At 44.7% G+C, this 26639-nt stretch overlaps 1 protein-coding gene across 12 annotated transcripts in view; it reads left to right on the top strand.

The window, feature by feature from the left end:
- The window catches only part of LOC147117609 (lysophosphatidylcholine acyltransferase 1-like), a 309307-nt gene that overhangs the window by 259261 nt on the left and 23407 nt on the right, over window positions 1-26639 (top strand). For all 12 annotated transcript variants that reach the window (XM_085988725.1, XM_085988726.1, XM_085988727.1 and 9 more), the window contains 2 exons: window positions 3343-3496; window positions 23529-23627. In XM_085988725.1, coding sequence (XP_085844851.1) covers window positions 3343-3496; window positions 23529-23627 — 253 coding nt within the window. The remainder of the gene's footprint in view (window positions 1-3342; window positions 3497-23528; window positions 23628-26639) is intronic.

Below are 26639 nucleotides of genomic sequence, written 5' to 3'. Positions count from 1 at the left end.
TTCCAGAGGTGAGGTAAGAGTGACTGTCCTTGATGACATCAAGGCAGCATTTGACCGAGTGTGGCATGAAGGAGCCCTAGTAAAACTGAAGTCAATGGGAATCGGGGGGAAAACGCTCCACTGGCTGGAGTCATACCTAGCACAAAGGAAGATGGTTGTGGTGGTTGAAGGTCAATCATCACAGCCCCAGGACATCGCTGCAGGAGTTCCTCAGGGCAGTGTCCCAGGCCCAACCATCTTCAGCTGCTTCATCAATGACCTTCCCTCCAACACAAGGTCAGAAATGGGGATGTTTGCTGATGACTGCACAGTGTTCAGCGCCATTCACAACTCCTCAGATAATGAAGCAGGCCATGCCCACATGCAACAAGACCTGGACGATGTTCGGGCTTGGGTTGATAAGTGGCAGGTAACATTCGCGCCACACAAGTGCCAGGCAATGACTATCTCCAACAAGCAAGAGTCTAACCACCTCCCCTTGACATTCAACAGTAGTACCATCGCTGAATCCCCCACCATCAACATCTTGGAGATCACCATTGACCAGAAACTTAACTGGACCAGCCACATAAATACTGTGGCAACAAGAACAGGTCAGAGGCTAGGTATTCTGCGGCGAGTATCTCTCCTCCTGACTCTCCAAAGCTTTTCCGCCATCTACAAGGCACAAGTAAGGAGTGTGATGGAATACTCTCCACTTGCCTGGATGAGTGCAGCTCCAACAACACTCAAGAAGTTCGACGCCAACCAGGACAAAGCAGCCCGCTTGATTGGCACCCCATCCACCACCTTAAACATTCACTCCCTCCACCACCAGCATACCGTGGCTGCAGTGTGTACCATCTACAAGATGCACTGCAGCAACTCACCAAGGCTTCTTTGGCAGCACCTCCCAAACCCGCAATCTCTTCCACCTAGAAGGACAAGGGCAGCAGGCACATGGGAACACCACCATCTCCAAGTTCCCCTCCAATTCACACACCATCCTGACTTAGAAGTATATCACCGGTCCTTCATCGTCGCTGGGTCAAAATCCTGGAACTCCCTACCTAACAGCACTGTGGGAGTACCTTCACCACAAAGACTGCAGTGATTCAAGAAGGTGGCTCACCACCACCTTCTCGAGGGCAATTAGAGATGGGCAATAAATGCTGGCCTTGCCAGTGACGCCCACATCAATAAATTAATTTTTTTTTTAAGTTAGCAATGTTTCTAGAATTGATACAACCTCATCCTTGTGAGCTGGTTTACCTCGTTTGCCTCTGGAAGGAGTAGTTAGCCTTCACAGTCATTGGAATGATGAACCTCCATCTGTAGAGATGCTACCCGTTCCTCCTAGATCTTCTGGGTTAATCTGTCTTCTGTGCTGGTCGCTGTATCTGGACTAGCTGTCTTAAATCTCAGTTCCCTTGATCTCAGGGAAACTTGTACATCTAAGTGACGCACTTGTATCTGGTTGGTTTAGCCATACCGTCTTAACTTCTGTAACTTTTCTCTCTTTCGGAGATGCACTTTCTGATTTTACAGAAACACCCATCTACATATACTAGACCAAGAACTCTTACGCATTCTACAAAGATTACTGCAGGAGCTACTAAAAGAACTAGAACTAAACTGAAACTGAAGGCTGGGAACTTTAGTGTCCAAAACACCATTTTACATATCCTTAATTTCCAAAGAAACTGCATTCGCTCTATAGATCAATGTGAGTGACATGTTAGAAGAGCTGATCCCTTCTGGTGTCAATCAGTTCAACAGTTAGTACCCTGATGACCTCCAAATTAATGAAGCACCATACCCAGACATGCCAGGCTGCTCATTTACTCCCTAGCTTCTTGGGTCTTTGTCGACATATTTGTCGCTTTAACATGCCATCTCCAGCCCTTCGATCTTGAAGGCTTGTCTTCTATCCCTATTAAGGAATATTTAGTTTGTATAAGCTTTCATGGTTTAATTAACATTAGCTCTTTCCTAGCATTCAGTCTAACTACTAACTCCATTTTGAGGATACAGTTAAGGCAATTCTTGGGTCATTTCTGCTACACAATATAGCCTCCCAATGGTCATGAACTGCTGTATGCTGGACAACTTTGCAGTACCAAGAGGCCTAACTATGGAGATGGAGGAGGAGGCAGAGGCCATCCACAAGAGTAGTTACAGACACTGACTAAGATGATATAAAATGCCATGCAGCCAGGAAGATTATTCCAACAACTGCTCCAACAAATGACATTCAGCATAATACCACTTACTTCCATTATCACAAAAACCTCCTATTCCCACACTCGCTGCGAATGAAAACTTGATCCATGCCTTTGCATCTAAAAGCTCGACATCCCCAATGTTTTCCTCACTACCCTGCCAAGCCCCATGGTACACTCGATATGATAGTTTAGTGGTCATGGTACTGGATTAGCAATCCAGAGTTTGTCATAAAAACCCAACTGGTTCACCCATGTCCTACAGGGGAAAATGACTCTCTCACCTCCACCTGGCCTGGCCTACAAGTGGTTGACTCTCCATACCCTCTGAAGTGGCCTAGCAAGCCACAGAAATACTAAAATAATTATCAAACTGACCTGTCCACTTCGGATCAGTGCAAGACTCAGACAATCCCACCCCAGTTGACCAATACAAAGTGTTCTCTATGAAGCATTTCTCTCATTGAAAGAGCTTCTTTATCATGTCGCCTGGATTGGGACAAAAGTGACCATGCTGCCAGAAACCTATGTACTTGGCAGTAACTTAATGGATCCAAACCATGGTCTTGTACCTATGTGGATCACTATCACTGACTAAAAACTTCATTTTAGCTGAGGAGCTTTAGTTGTTAACTGCATTGTGCAGCTTTATTGCACTGCAGAAAGCAGTCTCAAACTTTTTGTATTGTACCAGACACACTTTACAGTTTCACCACATTGATTTCGTGTTTAAAAAAAACTTTTTTTTTATTCATAAAAACAAATCACTCACTGGTAAGTTCAAATTAGTATGAGGGGGAGACTGAAGCAAAGCATTGTATTTAGCACACTGTCATGACAGAGAGAGTGCACATCCTCAGACAAATTTTACTTCAGCGAAAAAGAATGCCTGCAGAATTTTTTTTTAAATAAACCAGATTTAACTCTCAATCGTTCAGTCAATATTAGAGATGTGCATGGGGCAAAATAGCACACACACAGTAGTGACCTCACCACATTGGAATATTTACAAATATAATTTATTTTTGATAAGCTTATACTGTTAGCATTTTCTATTTAAGGCAATCACCTGTGTCACTGTCTCAGAATTTTGGAATTAACATTGTTGTGTGATGATTAGTGTTTGTGTTTATGTTTTCAGTTTAAAACCTGATAGAGTTGAAAAGGAACTGGATGAACTTGCAGAAAGTGCCAAAAAAGTGAAAGGAAAACGGATAACTCTGGAGACATTTGCTGATTATTTGAACCTGCCAATTTGTGATGCATTAACAGATGTCTTTGTACTTTTTGATGAGGTAAACTATACTGGCAATAAATGTCATACTAAATATATGAAGTTTGCTAAGTTTACAAATTCATATTAAGTCTGGATGAGGTTGAACCTGCTCTCTCGTCATTTACGTACAATTTTGCTCCCAATATACTGTACCAGCATTACCAGTTATTGAACGTACTGTGTTTTTATGAATAAACAGAACATTTATCTTCCCATATATTTTCATGGCCCCACTATCCCCAGACAATGCTCAGGACCTCAAATAGAGGGCAAGTAGGCAACCTGCTCCCATTCCTCGAATGACGCTGTTCTGAACTGCCCAACAAGAGATGTGTGTCCCTGGAAATAGATGGAGGCAAGCTGGTGACTGACTGTTACATCACTGGCTGTGTCTGGCTTCAGCTACGTATTAACTGCAATTGTCCTTACAGCAGCTGGCACAACTCTCCATTTGTTTTGCTGCTCACCTGGCGATTGTGAAGACAGTCACTTGCAGTTATTGCCATGTAAGTGCAGCAATGTCAGCAGATATGATTGCTGGTATCTTGGTGGATGTGGCCTGTAAGGCTGTTGCTCACTAGCATGCATGAAGAAGGCATGCCAGTGTGAGCAACAACCAACATGGCCTGACTGGCCACACTCGCTATGCATGACATAGAATAGTACAGCACAGAAGGAGGCCATTCAGCCCATCAAGTCTGCGCCAGCTCTTTCAAAGAGCAATCCAGTTACTCTCACTCCCCAGCTCTTTCCCCATATCCCTGCAATACATTCTGCCCTTATTTTCATATTTCCATTATAAATTCCCATATCCACATTTATAATGGAAACTGCCTGTTAATTTATGCTGTAATTACACCTCTCCCCAGTGAAGTGGCTGCAGCACCGCCATTGGCAGGAGAGTAAATTACAGCACAAGTAATTATAGGCAGTTTCCATTATAAACGTGGATATGGGAATGTATAATGGAAAAAGTTGGCAGGAAGTACACGTAGGTGCAAGATTTTTAATATTATTTTACTCATACTGAGATTGATGTGCTTCCTAAGAATCATCCAGCATTACAGTTAATTAGGCCTTTGCATAACATATCTGTACCATTGGATTTGATGTCACAATCTACCTTGAAAATTGAAGCTTCTACATACATAATGTTCTGTCAAAGTGAGTTACATGCACTTCTGTCCATAGACGTGGGTGTGAGGGCACAGACAGGTCACACAGAACACAGCTGCATTCTGAGCTGCCTGGTGTCTCTCCACTGGGCTTCCATTTTTGCCTCCAAAAAGCTCCCCATGCGTGCGTTCCACTTTGGGAACCCATTAGTAATGCTAATGGAGCTGTAGCGGGAAAGAAACAGCAGCAGAGGAATTACCGCAAAGGTTTACGAAAGCCTAAGTGGAAGCAGGAAAAAAATCAATGCAAAATTGGCCTTAAAATTGTTCATTTCTGCTTTTCTCTTTAAATAAACTTTCACTTTCACCTGCACCTTATACGATGGCAACTCTGGATGCCTATGAAATAAGTGTGGTTTGCACTTGGTACTGTACCAGCGTGATGACTGAAAAACTATGAGGAAGGCATTATAGCCTCAGTTCTGTGTCCTTTCACTATTATGATGACGCCCCACCTGTTTCAGGAAGGGAGCTTCCTTTGCCCGCCCCCAAGTCTCAGACCAAACTCAAATGGACGGAGAACAGTTGTCTCAGACTTCCGCCCCTTTTCCCGTACATTACGCCCCATGAACTGCTGTGTACTGGTGTAACAGACATGAAAACTTGCTTCAGTGTTTGGATGAGTCCACAGAAGGTCATTTACATTGTTGATAAGGGACTTGAGCTTGTAGTATATTGCATACTAATTGGATTACAGTGTTACAGAAATGAGTCATACTGTATTAGAGTGTTGTATCTTGGCTACAAGCTGTTCAGGAAAGAAAGGGAAGGAAATAAAAGGAGGGGGTGGCAGTATTGATCAAAGAAACTATTAGCACTGGCGAGGGATGATGTAGTGGAGGGGTGAAAGACTGTCTATTTGGTTAGAATTAAGGAACAGTAGAGGAGCTATTCTACTAAGTGTATTCTATAGGCCACAAATGGTTGGGAAGGAGATGGAGGAGAAAATTTGCATGAAAAGTACAGAAAGATGCAAGAACTACAGAGTAGTGATAATGGGGGAATTCAATTATTCTAATATAGACTGGGATAGTAACAGTGTAACCGGCAAAGAGGGGGAGGAATTCCTGAAATATGTATGAGAACTTTCTTGATCAGTGTGTTTCCAGCCCATTGAGAAAGGAAGCAGTGCTGGATCTAGTTCTGGGGAATGAAGTGGAGCATGTTTCAGTGGGAGAGCATTTGGGGAACAATGATCATTATCAGGTTTAGAATAGTTATGGAAAAGGACATGGTATAATCGAGCATAAAAATACTTAACTGGAGGAGGGCTAACCTCAGTGAGTTGAAAAGGAATCTGGCCCAGGTGGACTGGAATCAAAAATTGGTGGGCAAAACTGTAATTGAACAATGGGAGGCCTTCAAAGAGGAGATGGCTCGGGTACAGAGTAGACACATTCCCATGAGGGGGAAAGGAAGAGCATCCAAAGCTTGAGCTCTCTGGATGACTAAAGATTTAGGGGCAGAATTTGCGGTCGGTACGATGGTGTACTCTGAGTACACCATCATACCGCCTTTGAAATGGACAGCAAATTCGGGATTTCCGCATTGCACCAATTCCCGACTTGACAGATCATCCGGTCCGACATTTAATTGCTAGCGCAGAGTTGGGCTAATTGCCCACCAACTGCCCAGTGATTATGTATGAACATTTTACAGCTGATGCAAACAGGCGCAGGAAATCTAAGTATATATTTAATGTCCTATTACCTTATCTTGGCTTACAAATACTTTCAATGGCGTATGGAGGTAGGTGGAAGTGATTGAACATCACATTTATGCACCTCACCTCAAAACACAGGCAACGACAGCCCCCATCAGAATAGAAATGACCTCCAATGGTGGAGCATTTAAAATCAGGGATGTTCAAAAGGCCAGAATAGGCAAAACACAGAGGTCATGGGGAATTATAGGGCTGGAGGAGATTATAGCGATAGAGGAGTGACGCCATGGAGGGATTTGAAAACGGATGAGAATTTTAAAATCAAGGCGTTGCTTAACTGGGAGCCAATGTAGGTCAGCAAGCATAGGGGAGATGGGTGAGAAGGACTTTGTGCGAGTTACGGGCGGCAGAGTTTTGGATGACCTCATGTTTATGGAGGGTAGAACTAAGGAGGCCGGCTAGGAGTGCGTTGGAATAGTCAAGTCTAGACGTGATAAAGGCATGGATGAGGGTTTTGGCAGCAGATCACAGAAACCCCACAGTGCAGATAGAGGCCATTTCGGCCCATCGAGCCTGCACCGACACATATCCCACCCGATCCCCGTAACCCCTACACCAACACATATCCCACCCTATCCCCGTAACCCCACATATTTTAATCCCCCTAACACTAAGGGTCAATTTATCCACACATCTTTGGACTGTGGGAGGAAACCGGAGCACCCGGAGAAAACCCACGCAAACACAGGGAGAATGTGCAAACTCCACACAGACAGTCACCCGAGGCCGGATTTGAACCCGGGTCCCTGGCGCTGTGAGGCAACAGTGCTAACCACTATTGAAGTAAGGGCAGAGACAGGCGATATTACGAAGGTGGAAATGGGCGGTACATAAGAACATAAGAAATAGGAGCAGGAGTAGGCCAATCGGCCCCTCGAGCCTGCTCCGCCATTCAATAAGATCATGGCTGATCTGATCCTAACCGCCAATCTACTATCACAGAACTATCTCCTGAATTAACAGAATTAGACACATGAAATAGGAGCAGGATCAGGCTACACGGCCCCTGGGCCCGCTGCGCTACCCACAGGGCCATGACCGATCCGAACCTAGACCCATGTCCAAATTCCTGCCCGCTCCCCGTAACCCTTAATTCCATTTACTTCTAGGAAACTGTCTATTTCTGTTTTAAATTTATGTAATGATGTAGCTTCTACAGCTTTTTGGGGCAGCATATTCCATGGACCTACCACCCTCTGAGTGAAGTAGTTCCTCCTCATCTCAGTTTTGAAAGAGCAGTCCCTTATTCTAAGACTATGCCCCCTAGTTCTAGTTTCACCCATCATCGGGAACATCCTCACCGCATCCACCCGATCCAACCCCTTCACAATCTTATATGTTTCAATAAGATCGCCTCTCATTCTTCTGAACTCCAATGAGTAGAGTCCCAATCTACTCAACCTCTACTCATATGTCCATCCCCTCATCCCCGGGATTAACCGAGTGAACCTTCTTTGTACTGACTCGAGAGCAAGTATGTCTTTTCTTAAGCATGGACACCAAAACTGTATGCAGTATTCCAGGTGCGGTCTCACCAATACCTTGTACAACTGAAGCAATACCTCCCTATTTTTATATTCTATCCCCCTAGCAATGAAAGCCAACATTCCATTGGCCTTCTTAATCACTTGCTGCACCTGCATACTAACCTTTTGAATTTCGTGCACCAGGACCCCCAGATCCCTTTGTACTTCAGTACTTTCAAGTTTCTTGCCATTAAGATAATAATTTGCTCTACGATTTTTCCTGCCAAAGTGCATAACCTCACACTTTCCAGTATTGTATTCCATCTGCCAAATCTCTGCCCATTTACTTAGCCTGTCTATGTCCCCTTGCAGGTTTTTTATGTCCTCCTCACTCACGACTTTCCTTCCCATCTTAGTATCATCTGCAAACTTTGATATGTTACACTCGGTCCCCTCCTCCAAATCGTTAATATAGATTGTAAAGAGTTGGGGACCCAGCACTGACCCCTGCGGAACACCACTAGTAACTGATTGCCAGTCTGAGAATGAACCATTTATCCCAACTCTCTGCCTTCTGTTAGATAGCCAATCCTCTATCCATGCCAGAATATTACCCCCAATCCTGTGATTTTTTATCTTAGGCAATAATCTTTTGTGTGGCACCTTGTCAAATGCCTTTTGGAAGTCTAAATACACTACGTCCATTGGTTCCCCTTTATCCACCCTATATGTTACTTCCTCAAAGAACTCCAGCAAATTTGTCAAACATGACTTCCCCTTCATAAAACCATGCTGACTTTGTCCTATTAAATTATGATTATCCAAATGTCCTGTTACTGTCTCGTTAATAATGGACTCCAACATTTTACCTACCACAGATGTTAGGCTAACCGGTCTATAGTTTCCAGCCTTCTGTCTACTGCCCTTTTTAAATAAGGGTGTTACATTAGCAGTTTTCCAGTCTGCCGGGACCTTTGCTGAGTCCGGGGAGTTTTGGAAAATTATTATCAATGCATCCACAATCCCTACCGCCACTTCCCTCAAGACCCTAGGATGTAAGCCATCAGGTCCAGGTGATTTATCCGCCTTGAGTCCCATTATTTTACCGAGTACCACTTCCTTAGTGATTTTGATCGTGTTTAGCTCTTTCCCCCCCCCCCCCCCCCCCCCATAGCCCCCTGTTTGTCCAGTGTTGGGATATTGTTAGTGTCCTCTACGGTAAAGACTGATACAAAATACTCATTCAGTGTTTTTGCCATCTCCATATTTCCCACCATTAATTTCCCAGTCTCATCCTCTAAGGGACCAACATTTACTTTAGCCATATATAACTATAAAAACTCTTACTATCTGTTTTTATATTTTTTGCTAATTTACTTTCATAATCTATCTTCCCTTTCTTAATCAATCTTTTTGTTATTTTTTGCTGTCTTTTAAAGTTTTCCCAATCCTCTATCCTCCCGCTAGATTTGGCTACCTTATATGCCCTTGTTTTTAGTCGAATACTATCCTTAATTTCTTTACTTAGCCACGGATGGCTGTCTTTTCTTTTACACCCTTTTCTTTTCAGTGGAATATATTTTTTTTGGAAGTTGTAAAATAACTCCTTAAATGTACACCACTGATCATGTATCGTCTTACCCTTTAATCTATTTTCCCAATCCACTCTACTCAATTCCGCTCTCATACCTTCATAGTCTCCTTTATTCAAGCTTAGCACGCTTGTTTGAGATCCAACCTTCTCACCCTCTAATTGAATATTAGTCCATGTTGGTACCAACGACATAGATAGGACAAGGAAGGAGGTTCTGCTGAGGGAGTTTGAGCAGCTAGGGGCCAAATTAAAAAGCAGAACCACAAGGGTACTAATCTCTGGATTATTACCTGAGCCGCGAGCGAATTTGGCTAGGACAAATAAAATTAGAGAGTTAAATGCGTGGCTCAAAGACTGGTGTGGGAGAAATGGGTTTTGCTTCCTGGGACACTGGCACCAGTACTGGGACAGGAGGGAGCTGTTCCGTTGGGACGGGCTTCACTTGGCCAGTGCTGGGACTAGAGTCCTGGCGGAGGCTGTTAATGGTTCCAACACCGTCATCAAGTTTGCAGATGACACCACGGTAGTCGGCCAGATCACCAACAACGATGAGTCAGCCTACAGGGAGGAGGTCCAGCATCTCGTGAAGTGGTGCGCCGACAACAACCTGGCCCTTAACACCAAGAAAGCAAAGGAAATAATCGTGGACTTCAGGAAGTCCAAAGGCGGAAGTCACACCCCCATCCACATCAATGGGGCGGAGGTGGAAAGGGTGGCCAGCTTTAAGTTCCTCGGAGTCCACATCACGGAAGACCTCTCCTGGTCCCTCAACACCTCCTCTCTGGTGAAGAAGGCCCAGCAGCGCCTATATTTCTTGAGGAGGCTGAAGGGATGTAATCTGTCACCCCCGATCCTCTCTAACTTCTACCGCTGCACTATAGAGAGCATCCTGACAAACTGTATCACGGTATGGTACGGCAGCTGTAGCTCCCATGACCGGAAAGCCCTGCAGCGGGTAGTCAAAACTGCCCAACGCATTACCGGCACCCGGCTACCGACCATAGAACATATATATCAGAAACGCTGCCTACGGAGGGCACGGTCCATCATCAAAGACCCTACCCACCCCAGCCACAGTCTGTTCGCGCTCCTACCATCTGGAAGACGCTACAGATGCATTCGCACCCGTACGACCAGATTTAGGAACAGCTTCTTTCCCAGGGCTGTCATCCTACTGAACTCCACAAATAAACACTAAAGCCTGCACATCTGCCGATGCACTTTATTATGGTCATATTTATGCTAATATATATGTACAAATGTATGTTGAAATGTTTAAGTGTCCTAATCCAAATTGTACACTCGGGAGCCGCAAGCCTACATTTCGTTGTACTGCACTTGTGCACTAACAATGACAATAAAAGTTGATTTGATTTGAGGTTCCAAGAGAGCAAATAATAAAAATGACAACAGAGAAGGTCATAGACTTAGGTAGCAGTGGGGAAATTAAAAACCAGAGCGTGTCAGGAAGGGGCAGAAGGTATGGAGTAAAAGGTAAAGTAATAAAAAGGGCAAAAGCAGGAACTAAGTGTCACAAAACATATTTGAAAGTTCTCTATCTGAATGCACGTAGCATTCGTAACAAAATAGACGAGTTAATGGCACAAATATCTACATATGGGTATGATCTTGTGGCCATTACAGAAACATGGCTGCAGGGTGACAATGCCTGGGAATTAAACATACCAGGTTATTTAACGATCAGGAAGGAAGGGGAGGTGGGGTGGCTATGTTAATAAAGGAAGGAATCACTGTAATACAGAGAAAGGATATTGGGTCAAAAGATCAGGATAATGAAGCAGTTTGGGTGGAGGTAAGGAATAATAAGGGGAAAAAAACACTAGTGGGCGTAGTCTATAGGCCTCCGAACAATGGCAACTCTGTTGGACGGAGTATCAATCAGGAAATAGTTGAGGCTTGTAATAAGGGAACATCTATAATTATGGGGGATTTTAACTATCATATTAATTGGACAAATCAAATTGGGCAGCGCTGCCTTGAGGATGAGTTCATTGAGTGTATTAGGGATGGGTTTCTTGAGCAGTATGTAACTGAACCGACCAGGGGGCAAGCAACCTTAGATCTGGTCCTGTGTAACGAGACAGGATTAATTAAAAATGTCCTAGTAAAGGATCCCCTTGGAATGAGTGACCATAACATGGTTGAATTCCATATTCAATTAGTGGGTGAGAAGGTTGGATCTCAAACAAGCGTGCTAAGCTTGAATAAAGGAGACTATGAAGGTATGAGAGCGGAATTGAGTAGAGTGGACTGGGAAAATAGATTAAAGGGTAAGATGATACATGATCAGTGGTGTACATTTAAGGAGTTATTTTACAACTTCCAAAAAATATATATTCCACTGAGAAGAAAAGGGTGTAAAAGAAAAGACAGCCATCCGTGGCTAAGTAAAGAAATTAAGGATAGTATTCGACTAAAAACAAGGGCATATAAGGTAGCCAAATCTAGCGGGAGGATAGAGGATTGGGAAAACTTTAAAAGACAGAAAAAAATAACAAAAAGATTGATTAAGAAAGGGAAGATAGATTATGAAAGTAAATTAGCAAAAAATACAAAAACAGATAGTAAGAGTTTTTATAGTTATATAAAAAGAAAAAGGGTGGCTAAAGTAAATGTTGGTCCCTTAGAGGATGAGACTGGGAAATTAATGGTGGGAAATATGGAGATGGCAAAAACACTGAATGAATATTTTGTATCAGTCTTTACAGTAGAAGACACTAAGAATATCCCAACACTGGACAAACAGGGGGCTAAAGGGGGGGAGGAGCTAAACACGATCAAAATCACTAAGGAAGTGATACTCGGTAAAATAATGGGACTCCAGGCGGATAAATCACCTGGACCTGATGGCTTACATCCTAGGGTCTTGAGGGAAGTGGCGGTAGGGATTGTGGATGCGTTGGTAATAAATTTCCAAAACTCCCTGGACTCGGCAAAGGTCCCGGCAGACTGGAAAACTGCTAATGTAACACCCTTATTTAAAAAGGGCAGTAGACAGAAGGCTGGAAACTATAGACCAGTTAGCCTAACATCTGTGGTAGGTAAAATTTTGGAGTCCATTATTAACGAGACAGTAACAGGACATTTGGATAATCATAATTTAATAGGACAAAGTCAGCATGGTTTTATGAAGGGGAAGTCATGTTTGACAAATTTGCTGGAGTTCTTTGAGGAAGTAACATATAGGGTGGATAAAGGGGAACCAGTGGACGTAGTGTATTTAGACTTCCAAAAGGCATTTGACAAGGTGCCACACAAAAGATTATTGCTTAAGATAAAAAAATCACGGGATTGGGGGTGATATTCTGGCATGGATAGAGGATTGGCTATCTAACAGAAGGCAGAGAGTTGGGATAAATGGTTCATTCTCAGACTGGCAATCAGTAACTAGTGGTGTTCTGCAGGGGTCAGTGCTGGGTCCCCAACTCTACAATCTATATTAACGATTTGGAGGAGGGGACCGAGTGTAACATATCAAAGTTTGCAGATGATACTAAGATGGGAGGGAAAGTAGTGAGTGAGGAGAACATAAAAAACCTGCAAGGGGACATAGACAGGCTAAGTAAGTGGGCAGAGATTTGGCAGATGGAATGCAATACTGGAAAGTGTGAGGTTATGCACTTTGGCAGGAAAAATCGTAGAGCAAGTTATTATCTTAATGGCAAGAAACTGGAAAGTACTGAAGTACAAAGGGATCTGGGGCTCCTGGTGCACGAAACTCAAAAGGTTAGTATGCAGGTGCAGCAAGTGATTAAGAAGGCCAATGGAATGTTGGCTTTCATTGCTAGGGGGATAGAATATGAAAATAGGGAGGTATTGCTTCAGTTGTACAAGGTATTGGTGAGACCGCACCTGGAATACTGCGTACAGTTTTGGTGTCCATACTTAAGAAAGGACATACTTGCTCTCGAGTCAGTACAATGAAGGTTCACACGGTTAATCCCGGGGATGAGGGGATGGACATATGAGTAGAGGTTGAGTAGATTGGGACTCTACTCATTGGAGTTCAGAAGAATGAGAGGCGATCTTATTGAAACATATAAGATTGTGAAGGGGTTGGATCGGGTGGATGCGGGGAGGAAGTTCCCGATGATGGGTGAAACTAGAACTAGGGGGCATAGTCTTAGAATAAGGGACTGCTCTTTCAAAACTGAGATGAGGAGGAACTACTTCACTCAGAGGGTGGTAGGTCCATGGAATATGCTGCCCCAAAAAGCTGTAGAAGCTACATCATTACATAAATTTAAAACAGAAATAGACAGTTTTCTAGAAGTAAAGGGAATTAAGGGTTACGGGGAGCGGGCAGGAATTTGGACATGAGACTAAGTTCGGATCGGTCATGGCCCTGTGGGTAGCGGAGCGGGCCCAGGGGCCGTGTAGCCTGATCCTGCTCCTATTTCGTGTGTCTAATTCTGTTAGATTCAGGAGATGGTTCTATGATAGTGGATTGGCGGTTAGGATCAGATCAGCCATGATCTTATTGAATGGCGGAGCAGGCTCGAGGGGCCGATTGGCCTACTCCTGCTCCTATTTCTTATGTTCTTATGTAATATGGAATTCAACCATGTTATGGTCACTCATTCCAAGGGGATCCTTTACTAGGACATTTAATTAATCCTGTCTCGTTACACAGGATCAGATCTAAGGTTGCTTGTCCCCTGGTCGGTTCAGTTACATACTGCTCAAGAAACCCATCCCTAATACACTCAATGAACTCATCCTCAAGGCAGCCCTGCCCAGTTTGATTTGTCCAATTAATATGATAGTTAAAATCCCCCATAATTATAGATGTTCCCTTATTACAAGCCTCAACTATTTCCTGATTGATACTCCGTCCAACCGAGTTGCAACTGTTCGGAGGCCTATAGACTACTCCCACTAGTGTTTTTTTCCCCTTATTATTCCTTATCTCCACCCAAACTGTTTCATTATCCTGATCTTTTGACCCAATATCATTTCTCTGTATTACAGTGATTCCTTCCTTTATTAACATAGCCACCCCACCTCCCCTTCCTTCCTGCCTGTCCTTCCTGATCGTTAAATAACCTGGTATGTTTAATTCCCAGGCATTGTCACCTTGCGGCCATGTTTCTGTAATGGCCACAAGATCATACTCATATGTAGGTACATTATACAGTAGAGAACCAAGCTGAATATAGAAGATACAGAGGAGATCTAAAAAGGGGAATAAGAGAGGCAAAGAGTGAGTGTGAGAATAGATTAGCAGCTAACATAAAAGGGAACCCAAAAGTCTTTTATAAACACATAAATAGTGAAAGAATAGTCAAAGGAAGGGTGGGGCTGATTAGGGACCAAAATGATCATCTTGTGGAGGCAAAGGCTCAGGTACTAAATGAGTACTTTGCATCTGTCTTCACTAGAGAAGAGGATGCTGTCAATGTAGCAGTCAAGGAGGAGGTAGTAGGAATATTGGATAGGATAAAAATAAAGAGGATATACTTAAAGGGTTGGCAGTTCTCAAAAGTAGAAAAGTCACTTCATCTAGATGGGATGCATGCTATGTTACTGAGGGAAGTAAGGGTGGAAATTGCAGAGGCTCTCGCCACAATCTTCCAATCCTCCTTGGATATTTGGGTTGTGCCAGAGGACTGGAGTTTAAAAAAGGGGAAAGGGATAAACCCGGCAACTACAGGCCAGTCATGAGGGTAGTGCAAATGATGAGAGTAGTGCGGTTGATGTATATATGGACTTCCAAAAGGCGTTTGACAAAGTACCACAAAATAGACTTGTTAGCAAAATTAAAGCCCATGGGATTAAAAGGACAGTGGCAGCATGGATACACAATTGGCTAAGGGACAGAAAGCAGAGAGTAGTGAACAGTTGCTTTTCAGACTGGAGCAAAGAAGGTTAAGAGGAGATTTGATAGAGGTGTTCCAAATCATTAAGGGTTTTGATGGAGTAAACAAGGAGAAACTGTTTCCTGTGGCAGAAGGGTCGGTAACCAGAGGGCACAGATTTAAGGTGATTGGCAAAAGGACTAGAGTCGATATGAGGAAACATTTTTTGAGAAACAGTTGTTGTGATCTGGAATGTACTGCCTGAAAGGTTGGTGGAAGCAGATTCAATAGTAACATTCAAAAGACAATTGGATAAATAATTGAAGGGAAAAAAATTACAGGGCTGTGGAGAAAGAGCAGGAGAGTGGGATTAATTGAATAGCTCTACCAAAGAGCTAGCACAGCCTCAATGGGCCGAATGGCTTCCTTCTGTTCGGTATCATTCTATGATTCTATCTTATGCTTAACTTTTCCCATATGTTTTATAATTTCCTGTTAAATAGTGGAGAATAAAGCTAAGAGGTGCAATGGATTTTGCTCACTAATCATTTAGTGGGGGAAAGTTTTGCTGCTTATGTGTTGTAATTCATAGAACCGTCAATGATTTTGATGGATTTTTAAAAAATTGACACAGTACCTAAGTTGGAGAACCGATATTTCCCTACACTTCAAGCTGCTGATTTCTGTTGAAATGTCTAGGAGGCTTCCCACAGAGAGATAAGTCAGCAGCTAAATCACTCTGGATTTCTCTTGTACACCTGTTAGAAGCTAGTTACAAACAACTCCCACATAGAAAAAATATTGCCTGACTAAATCTCAGTAGAATAGTGTGTAGGAAGGAGATGGAAAAAAAAATCTTTTTTTTTAATTACTTCCTCTCTCAAATGCGTTTTAATTGTCTTTCATCTCTCCGAGTAGTCATTTGTTCATGAAAATCCTGCCACTGGCAAGTTATTAAAACACAGTATTAGAATCATATAAATTCCCAATATCATTATAATTTACTGGTCATGAGCTGGTTTAAAGCTCTAGCTCCTTGACAGTGTAATTACTTGAAAATCACAATCTTACCAATACTTGCCCTCTTGCTGATGAACTCAGTTCTTTCATGAAGGCTGTTTATATTCTCACCAGCATAGAACAGAGTATCTGGCCTCCTGCTACTTGTGCCTTTCTTGCATTACAATTAGAAAGTTTTGTCTACACATGGCCAAGCAGGTGCATCTCTGTTTCAATGGAATACTTTATCTAAGGCAGTAGCTAGTATGACAGCAGTGAATTCTACTCCACTGGTGTAATATTGGTTGAGCAGAGTGGCATAAAAGGCAACTATGAACAAGTCCAAGCTCCTGGGCATCCTCCTACCCTAAGTGATTGTGAGCTGTTGTTCTTTTCAAATATTTGGTGTTGCTAACTATATATTTAAAATAAAACTTAACAAAGTAACTAAACTATTCTAATTTGTAATAAAACCAGAAAATACTAGAACTGCATAGCAAGTCAGTCAGCACTAGTCAGCACGGTGGCATAGTGGTTAGCACTGTTGCCTCACAGCGCCAGGGACCCGGGTTCGAATCCGGCCTCGGGCGACTGTCTGTGTGGAGTTTGCACATTCTCCCCGTGTTTGCGTGGGTTTCCTCCGGGTGCTCCGGTTTCCTCCCACAGTCCACAGATGTGCGGGTTAGGATGATTGGCTATGATAAATTGACCCTTAATGTTAGGGGGATCGGGTGGGATATGTGTCGCTGCAGGCTCGATGGGCCGAAATGGCCTCTATCTGCACTGTGGGGTTCCTGTGATTTCTGTGATCTCTTGAAGGGTCACTGCAGCTAAAACCTGTCTTTCTGTGCTAAACATTGTGGGGGAGAAATTCGGTTGGTAGCGCCTAAAGAGGCCGAGAAGTGGGGTGTTAGCCAATTTTCGGCCGGGCGCAGTGAACCCAGCGCCTCCTGCCATATTGAGTGGGTTTTAGCGCCGGTGCTAAATCTTAGCGCCCGCTCGCGGGTGCAGGCAGATCATGACGTCATTTCAGTGTGCAACGCCTTTTTGGCGCCCCAGACCGGAAATTCAGTGGTACGCCCCTTCGTTCCGCCTGGCGCTAATAAGGACAGCTTACTGGAATGTTCCCCAGTCGCTCTTGGGCTTAGGGGGGCGCTCTTTAAAGGGGACTGCACTGGTATAAAAGCGGCAGCCATTTTGGGAGCACAACTTCTTTGGGATTTTTGCAGAGTTGCACTCTGCGAGCCATATCACTAGTGACCCAGCATTGCCAGAGGACCTTCAGACCATCACCCTGCTGCTGGTGAGCGTTTACACCCTGTATAATTTCTTGTTATCTATTATTATGGGGGCTGCTTTGGAGGGGAACGTCCTGCTGCTCGACCATCTGGAAAGGGCACAGAGACAGAGGGAGAGAGGGCCAGGAATGGCCAGACGGAGGAGGGCCAACAGACGTCGCCACACCAGACCTTACGCTGCCAGGGTATTCGGGCAGCAGTTTTCTTACCTCAACATGTCGGAGGAGCAGTGTCTTAGGAGGCTGTGATTCAGAAAGGAGGTGGTGACTGAGCTGTGCCACCTGCTTCAGGCAGATCTTCAGCCGCAGATAAGGTGCAGGACCTCTCTGTCGGTGGCTTTCAAGATTACAGTAGCACTGAATTTCTGTGCGACCAGCTCCTTTCAGGCAGCAACTGGGGACATTGCCAACATCTCCCAATTTGCGGTGCATAGCTGCATCCAGCAAGTAATGGATGCCCTGTTTAAAAGGCGGTGGCAGTACATCTCCTTCACTGCGACACTGGAGAAGCAGCGGGAGCGCGCAGAGGGCTTCGCGGCAGTAGCGGACTCCCCCATGGTGCAGGGCGCCATTGACTGCACGCACGTGGCTTTGCGGGCGCCTGTTTTGAATCCTGAGGCCTTCTGCAACCGCAAGGGGTTCCACTCCTTGAATGTGCAGCTGGTCTGTGACCACCGGCAGCTGATCCTCGCGGTCAATGCTCAGTTCCCAGGCAGCAGCCACGACGCATTCATCCTGCGCCAGACTTCAGTAGCAGACCTTTTCGAGGCCCCGGCTCACCCAGAAGGCTGGCTTCTCGGTGACCAGGGCTATCCTTTGTGCCCGTGGCTGATGACCCCGCTCCATTCGCCCAGCACCCCTGCAGAAGAGCACTACAACGTCAGCCATCAGGCGATGAGGAACATTGTGGAGCACACAATCGGCGTGCTGAAGCAGCGGTTCCGCTGTTTGGACCATTCGGGAGGTGCCTTGCAGTACTCACCAGAGCGAGTCTCCCACTTCGTCGTTGTCTGCTGTATGCTCCATAACCTCGCCACCCTGCGCACCCAGCCAAAGCCAGCAGACATTGAAGGACCAGCAGAGGAGGAGGAGGAGGAGGACCAAGACGGGAGGGTCCCAGAAACTGGAAGGGCCGTCCGTCAGAGGCTGATAAGGAGTCGGTTCTAGGCCCCTCTCTCGGAATGCTTGGTGCCAATCGAAGACCAGGAATGGAACCATTCGGATAACCCAAAGCCTATGAAGGCCAGTATGAATGTAAATAGCAGACATGGCCAATGTCAATAAAATAAGTTGTTTATTTTGAAAACTGTGCTTCCTTCCAACATGACAAAGCAATGGCACCAGAAAGCTTAACTAACAAACTAACACATAAGTGCCTCGCACACCCGGGAGACTATCCAAAACATTACTAACATTCAGACCAAGTTACTCGCACACCCGGGAGACTATCCAAAACATTACTAACATTCAGACCAGCATCCACGGCTTTGATTTCTAGAAATAAGACGTCTCAGCAGCACCTTCTACTCTTTCCCCTTTGATGGTGATCTACTTCTCTTGCGAGAACGGCCCCTTCTCTCCCTGCAGCTCCTCCGTAATGGGACCCCAGTGGCTGCATGAAGGCTCGGGGACGCCTGCTGACTGTCCGAAAGCGCAGATGCTCCTGAGGGATGGCCTGGACGGACTCTGGGCTTGGAGGGCCCGGATGCTGACTGCTCCAACTGGGCATGGGTGGAAGCAGTCTGTCCTGCAGGTGATGGCAGCTGCAGTGGAGACGTGCCAGCGGTGGCATCAGGAATACTGACATCCTGAGAGCGGACACCTGCTCCGTGGTCGGCCGACACACTGGCACTCTGGTTCGCGTGCTGCCCCGTCAATCGGCTGGTCCACAGATTGCTGGCCTGCTGTGGTGCTGCAAGGGCCCCGGGTAATCCTGCCAGATCCATCGAGGGTGGCAGCAGTCAGTGCTTGCGTGGCCTCAATCTGCTTTTGCATGAGGCCAGCAAGTGACTGCGTGGCAGGTGCCAGTGCTTCGGTCAAGCCCTGGACAGTCCTTTCCAGTGATGTACCGAAGCCCTGGACAGTCCTTTCCAGTGATGTACCGAAGCCCTGGACAGTCCTTTCCAGTGATGTACCGAAGCCCTGGACAGTCCTTTCCAGTGATGTACCGAAGCCCTGGGCACTCCTTTCCTGTGCTGCCCCGAAGCCCTGGGCACTCCTTTCCTGTGCTGCCCCGAAGCCCTGGGCACTCCTTTCCTGTGCTGCCCCGAAGCCCTGGGCACTCCTTTCCTGTGCTGCCCCGAAGCCCTGGGCACTCCTTTCCTGTGCTGCCCCGAAGCCCTGGGCACTCCTTTCCTGTGCTGCCCCGAAGCCCTGGGCACTCCTTTCCTGTGCTGCCCCGAAGCCCTGGGCACTCCTTTCCTGTGCTGCCCCGAAGCCCTGGGCACTCCTTTCCTGTGCTGCCCCGAAGCCCTGGGCACTCCTTTCCTGTGCTGCCCCGAAGCCCTGGGCACTCCTTTCCTGTGCTGCCCCGAAGCCCTGGGCACTCCTTTCCTGTGCTGCCCCGAAGCCCTGGGCACTCCTTTCCTGTGCTGCCCCGAAGCCCTGGGCACTCCTTTCCTGTGCTGCCCCGAAGCCCTGGGCACTCCTTTCCTGTGCTGCCCCGAAGCCCTGGGCACTCCTTTCCTGTGCTGCCCCGAAGCCCTGGGCACTCCTTTCCTGTGCTGCCCCGAAACCCTGGGCACTCCTCTCCTGTGCTGCCCCGAAGCCCTGGGCACTCCTCTCCTGTGCTGCCCCGAAGCCCTGGGCACTCCTCTCCTGTGCTGCCCCGAAGCCCTGGGCACTCCTCTCCTGTGCTGCCCCGAAGCCCTGGGCACTCCTCTCCTGTGCTGCCCCGAAGCCCTGGGCACTCCTCTCCTGTGCTGCCCCGAAGCCCTGGGCACTCCTTGCCAGTGTCTCGATGGATTCGGGCATCCTTGCCACTGCAGCCATCAGCTCAGTGTGCCTGAGCCAAGCCTGGGCGCTCATTTCTGCGAGGGAACGCACCTCTTCTGCGCTCTGTGCAGCAGTCATCATGGCCTGACTCGCCCTCCGGGGAGACGGCTCCCGAGCTTCCCTACCCCCCTCGCGCTGCTGGAGGCCGCTGGTTCCTGCAACTGGTTCCTCCTCAGAGCCATCCCCCCCGCTCCCCTCCAGGGAAGCACTATCCCCAGTCTGCAGATGGGCTGGCTCGCCTGAGGGTGGTACGGATGGTCCGGCTTCCTCCTGCTCGTCTCCTCCGGAGTCAGTGTCCCTGGCAGCTTGATGGCCCGGCTCCCGAGCTGGTGATGCAGCATCTGAAAGCAGGGAGGTTGAAGAGTGGCTTTAGCGAAAGGACAGGGTGGCAGCAAGGGATGCAAGAGTGCTGCAATGCTCTGACATGGGTCCAGAGTGGAAAAGCATGCTGGTGGGGGGAACAAGTGGAAGGAGACAGTTCAAAAAGGTGATGACCTTACCATCGCTGTGCACAATGGGGTCGGCAACTCCAGTGGTGACAGGACCACTCATCCGGCCTCCAACAATCTGGTGGACTCTTTCCTCCAGGTCCGTCAGTGTCTGCAGCTGAGGAGGGCCTCCTCCGGTACAAATCTGTTCCCTCCGGTTCCTGGCCAGCTTGGCCTGCAGGAGAAAGGACGGGAAGTGATGAAACATGCTGCCCTGAGTTGTCATCTCATGCCCCCCATGGTGGAACAGCCCTTACAGTATGCCCTGAGTTGAATGTGCGTGTGCGTTCCCAGAAAGGGCCATGTGTACTGGCTGGCAGATGGCCGGCATCGCGCACCCTCTGGCCATAAAGTCAGGTGCAGATGGAGGGATGAAGAAGATTGCCAAAAAGCCACTCACCCTAACGACCCGAGTGAGATCATTGAACTTCTTCCTGCATTGCACAGGAGTCCTGGGCGCCACGCTGCTGGATTTGACTATTTGCGAAACTTCCCTCCAAGCTCTGCGGTACTCGTTCTGATGAGGTCTCCTGCCATTGTCAGGGTACAGCACTGCTCGCCGGCGCTCCACTGCGCCAACCAAAGCACCCAATGCCCCATCGGTAAAGTGCTCCGCTCTCTGCCTCACCCTCTCCATCTGGTCAAAGTTTGTAACGCCACAGAATGCACAGCTCCGATTTTGAGGCCTACAGGGCGATGAGTGTGGCTGCTGATCCTAAATGACCCGCCCCTTTAAGAGCTGGTTGGCGCCAGCATGTTTCGTGGTCATCGATTATTGACAGCACCTGCGCTGCGCCCGGCCGCCCAGATATTGAGTAGCGCCGCCAGGTTAGCGCCTTAGGAGTCCCGTGCAGCGCCTGATTTTACGCCGCAATCACCTTTAGGGGTGATGCAACCCAATATCGCTCGAGGTGGCGATAAGTTGCGCCTGGCGATAGAATTTGCGCACCGCCAATTCTAGCGCCCCAAGCGGGGCTATACCCAATTTCACCCCCTGTATCTTTATTTTACTATTTTCTATTTTTATTTCAAATTTCTAGCATCTGCTGTTTTATTTACTATCATTTTTAATTTGACTCATTTATGACTGGTAATTATAAAACTGAAAACTGGTTGCAGCTATCTAAAGTGGCACATATATTTTTATTTCAAAAGTTTAGCAGTAATGTTCCCCCATGCTAGTTTCAATTTATTTTTGTTGAGTAAGGAAAGCTTTGCATAATTGCACAAATGCCAGTTTTCTAACTCTGTATCCATATTTATTCCCTTCTAATTTCAGTAATACTAGACATGACACCACATTTATGCCCATCTGTGGTCAATGAGTGGAAAATATAGTACAGAATCAACTGTACATTATTTCTCACTGGACCTCAAGATTCTATTGTAAATTTCTCCTGCTGTATGAATTTATAAACTTTCAAATAATTTTTACAATTAGATAAATTGTTGATTATTTCATCTGAATGTCACCCTGTATTGAGTAAATACAGCAAACTGACAATTGGATCCACCCCGCCTAGTACTGTTGGCACAGGAAATAAAAGTAGAATGCAGTCACCTTTCTTTCTCTTTTCCCTCCCCCACATGAACATAATCAATCAAATCCATATATAATCTACCCAATAACTAACAGCAGAGATTGGCTTCAAGGCTGTAGTCAATAATCTGAAACTTCAGATGATGGTTAAAAACTGCTTGAAGTTTACAGTACTCTCTCAACTTCAGTTGAATTACATATAGAATACAAGTCGAGATTCAGTGACTGTCAAGAAAATAGTCCACTTGTGACGGACATATTTGATGGCTTTTTCTGCAAGCTGCATCCTATTGTATTTGGTGACTGATTTTTAGAATTCTTTTAAATTTAGGCATAATTTTAATTTATTCTGTGGAGACTTTGCCGTAGCTTACCCTCGGGAACTTCAGAGCTGCTATACTATTCAGTTATTGAGTGAGTATATAGAGATAAATTGGCTGCAGTACAAATATTCTAGCAGAAAATAGTTAATTTTTATCATAATTGTAATCACAAATAGTTGTGTAGATTAACTGTATCTAGTTGGAAACACTGGCCACTTAGAAGACCATTTTAAAAAGCTGTGGTCATGGAGTATGCTGGAGCATATGTCACAGACTCAAATGATAAAAAAAAATCAAGGCTAGTTACAGAAATTGTGAATAAACCATAGATGCTCAGTACACCCATGTGATGTAAAGCCTTCAAATGAGTTTTGAGGTATGCATTGTTTCTGAGATTCTTAGCAAAGTATCAGCATGTTTGTGTAGCATATAGCACCCTCTGCTGTCTTTATTGTAGAACATCTTTACAGTTCATTTTATCTTTTATGTAAAACATTTCCTTTAACAATTGTAAACAATCAATACTACATTGAAGTACATTCCTAAAGCATTTAGTCAGAATTTGTTCTCTTTTCATCAGGTTTGTATACTTGTGTTGTGGTTTACTGAACTTGGCCCCATTTCTGCTTTCAGAATGAAAATGGAACAATTGATATCAGAGAGTATGTGATTGCCTTGTCTGTAGTATCAAGACCATCTAAAACTCATGAAACTATTAAGTTGGCATTTAAGGTAAGTATCTGTTATGTAGTGGATACTTGTCAATTTTGGTTGGGCTTGTCATGAAGAATTTAATGAGTGCTTGCAGGCTGATTTTATGAAACTGACTAAAATTACTACATTTTTTTAAAGCAGATTTTGGTTCTGGTGCCAATGTATCTTGTGATATGATTGGAGCAAAATGTGATCAGTACAAAAATGAGCAGTCTCTTGAAATTCAGCAAACCTTTTCCATTTTAGTTTGAAAACAAAATGTGTTAACATATTTATGCTGCAACAACTGATGGTAAGTACTGCAGTTACAAATTGTGGGATAGTTTAGTTTTATGAATAATTTGAGTTTAATATTTATACTTATGTTATGGTGTGCAGGGGTAATATAATATAACTAAGAAAGCATCAAACAAGAAAAGACCATTTGACCCATCAAGCCCAACCTTCCACAGACCTTATACAATGTACTCTCTCAAAGGCTCTACCCAACTATATTTTATCCTATGAAGGAAAGTTCTGGGGGAAAAAGTTCCTGATTCCAAAGGTAATTCAGCAAACTTCCAACATATCTAACCTTGCAAACTCCATTATTTAACCCTGGTTGGTTTTCCTTGCACAATTGACATCCATGGCTGCAGCAGCACAGGAACCATCATGTTCCATGGAGTATTTGATATCTCTGACTATACTTATCATTATAACCTTCAGTCCCATTCATAATCCAGTATCTATCTAATACTTTTTGAAAAACCTTAATTGATTTGCGTTAACTGCTTTTGCTGATGTCTGTTCCACATATATATTCATTTCTTTTTGGGGGGAATTTTTCTAATCTCTAATCTTGCTTGAGGTTAGCTAGCTTCTGTACTTGTGCTTCTAATCCTGCTCCATCGGTGCATGCTAAATAGCCTGCTTACATCTGCATTTTACAGGCTCGGTCTTTTCTGTAATGAAAATAAGTTCAGCTGTTTGATTCCATTTTCATAATTGAAAACCCTAAATCAGAGTTCTCCTTGTCCTTCTCTAAACCCTTGCTAATATGCTAATATCCTTTTGAAGGTGGAAGCACAGGATTCCAAATGTAGGCCCATCAGTAATTTTTGCAATGTTAAATTATCTGATCTAATCAAATACTTTAAAGATGCATTCCAGTACTTAATTAATTTTGTTGATGACTATTTCATGTTGACTAGGCACTTTTGGTAAATGATCACTAATCACACCCAAATCTCTTTCCTCTTGGTAATGGTCAATTTTCAAAAGGTTGATTTCAAGCTCCACTCCAGGAGTTGAGCGTACAAGCTAGGCTGCCACTTCAGTACAGTGCTGAGGAAGTGCTGCATTGTCAAAAGTGCCCTCTTTCTGATGAGATTAACTTGCAGCTCCATTTGTCTTCTCGAGTGGATGTAAGATTTTGCATGGGACTATTTGAAGAAGAACAGGGAGTTTCCTGGTGACCTGGCCAACATTATTTCTTCAACCAATGCTACCTAAAACCAATTAATTGGTCATTCATCTTATTTGTCATTTGTACAAGCATGTGTACAATTTGGCTGCTAAGTATTCCTTCATAACGGTGACTGCACTTCATAATTAATTCATTGGCTGAGAAGCACTCTGGGATGTCCTGACATGATCAGACACTATATAAATGCAACTTTTTCTTAAAAGAAATTGAGGTTGTGAGTTCAAGTCCCACTATGGATTTAAAACACATGCTAGACTAATACTTAAGTGCAGTACTGAAAGAGTGCTACTTTATCAGAGTTCTATCTGTCATTCCTTAGCCTATCTGCTTATTGGTCCAGATGTCCTTGAATGTGAGAAGTGTCCTTTATAGCAGTGACGATCAGGAGACACAGAACAGATCCTACAGAACTTTGCCAGCCACTGCCCCAGATGGTGCTGTTTTCCCCCTTAGCATCTGCTGCTACCTATTCCCAAGCCAATTTTCAATCCAACTAGCTTGTTTCTCAACAATTATTTAAGCCTTAAACTTTAACAGTCTCTGCATGGAACTTTGGAAAATCCCAATTAGGTTCCACTAATTTTGCCTCCTTTAAAGAATTCCACTTCATTTATAATGCATGACCTATCACTTTTAAATCTAAGTTGGCTACAACTTACATTTTCTACACACTTTAGAATAACGCTGACCATGTTCTTATAAAGTACTCTTGTGCATTTTCTTCTGGCACTGTAGTTCTTTCTAATAGAATCTGCATTGTTCCTTCTCCAATTAAGCCATTTAAAATGCACACCCTAAACTATTACTCTAATTTCTTTCTGTAATTCCTTGACAAGAGGCTAAAAACACAGAAAACTAGTCTGCGTGCAAGTGGGGATTCTGGTTAAATTATTTCCTGGGGGAAATATATTTCTGCAGTTGATTTGCACAGTTTCAACCAATCATACTACAGAGAATAAACACATTTTAATTAAAGACTAGTCATTGTTTTTTTCTGTTGTGTCCTATAATTTTGCATTTGTTTACGCTAGTTTGACTTCCTGTTTTGATTAAATTTCCTTTCCTGGTGAATTTGGCTGTGATAGAAGCTTTCTTTCCTTAGGAGGGTATAGAGATCCTCACATTAAGCTGCACTTCTTTAACAATCTAGGAAACCGTGTTATGGGTCAGTACAAGGGCTTTTATTGACTACTTTATATGTTCTTGAGTGGCTCCTTTTAATGTTCTACCAATTTGCTTCAATGAATCCAGTTCTATTTTTCACTTGATGCATGATGCTAATGGCAGCCAAAATCATTCCACAGAGATTGAACCTTCCCTAACAATCAAAATTCTTGTCAATTTATTTCCTCCTGTCAGATCCCGCAGCACCTTAACTTAGCATTAAACAAATCTTTTACATTTAAACAAATTAATTAGATGTTTTTGCTTGTACAGGTTGAGCGTCCCAAATCCAGAGTTCTGGAATGTTCCAGAATCCAGGATGATTGGTGGCAGGGGTCCGGAATCCGTAAAATGTTCCGGAATCCAGACACCCTGAGGGAGGCTTACCAAAAACCGGA

The sequence above is a fragment of the Somniosus microcephalus genome, chromosome 5, assembly GCF_052327205.1.
Source record: "Somniosus microcephalus isolate GS21.2 chromosome 5, FLI_Smic_1.0, whole genome shotgun sequence".
Lineage (NCBI taxonomy): Eukaryota > Metazoa > Chordata > Chondrichthyes > Squaliformes > Somniosidae > Somniosus > Somniosus microcephalus.
The sequence above is the reverse complement of the archived record's forward strand: the minus strand, read 5'-3'. Positions and strand labels throughout refer to the sequence as shown.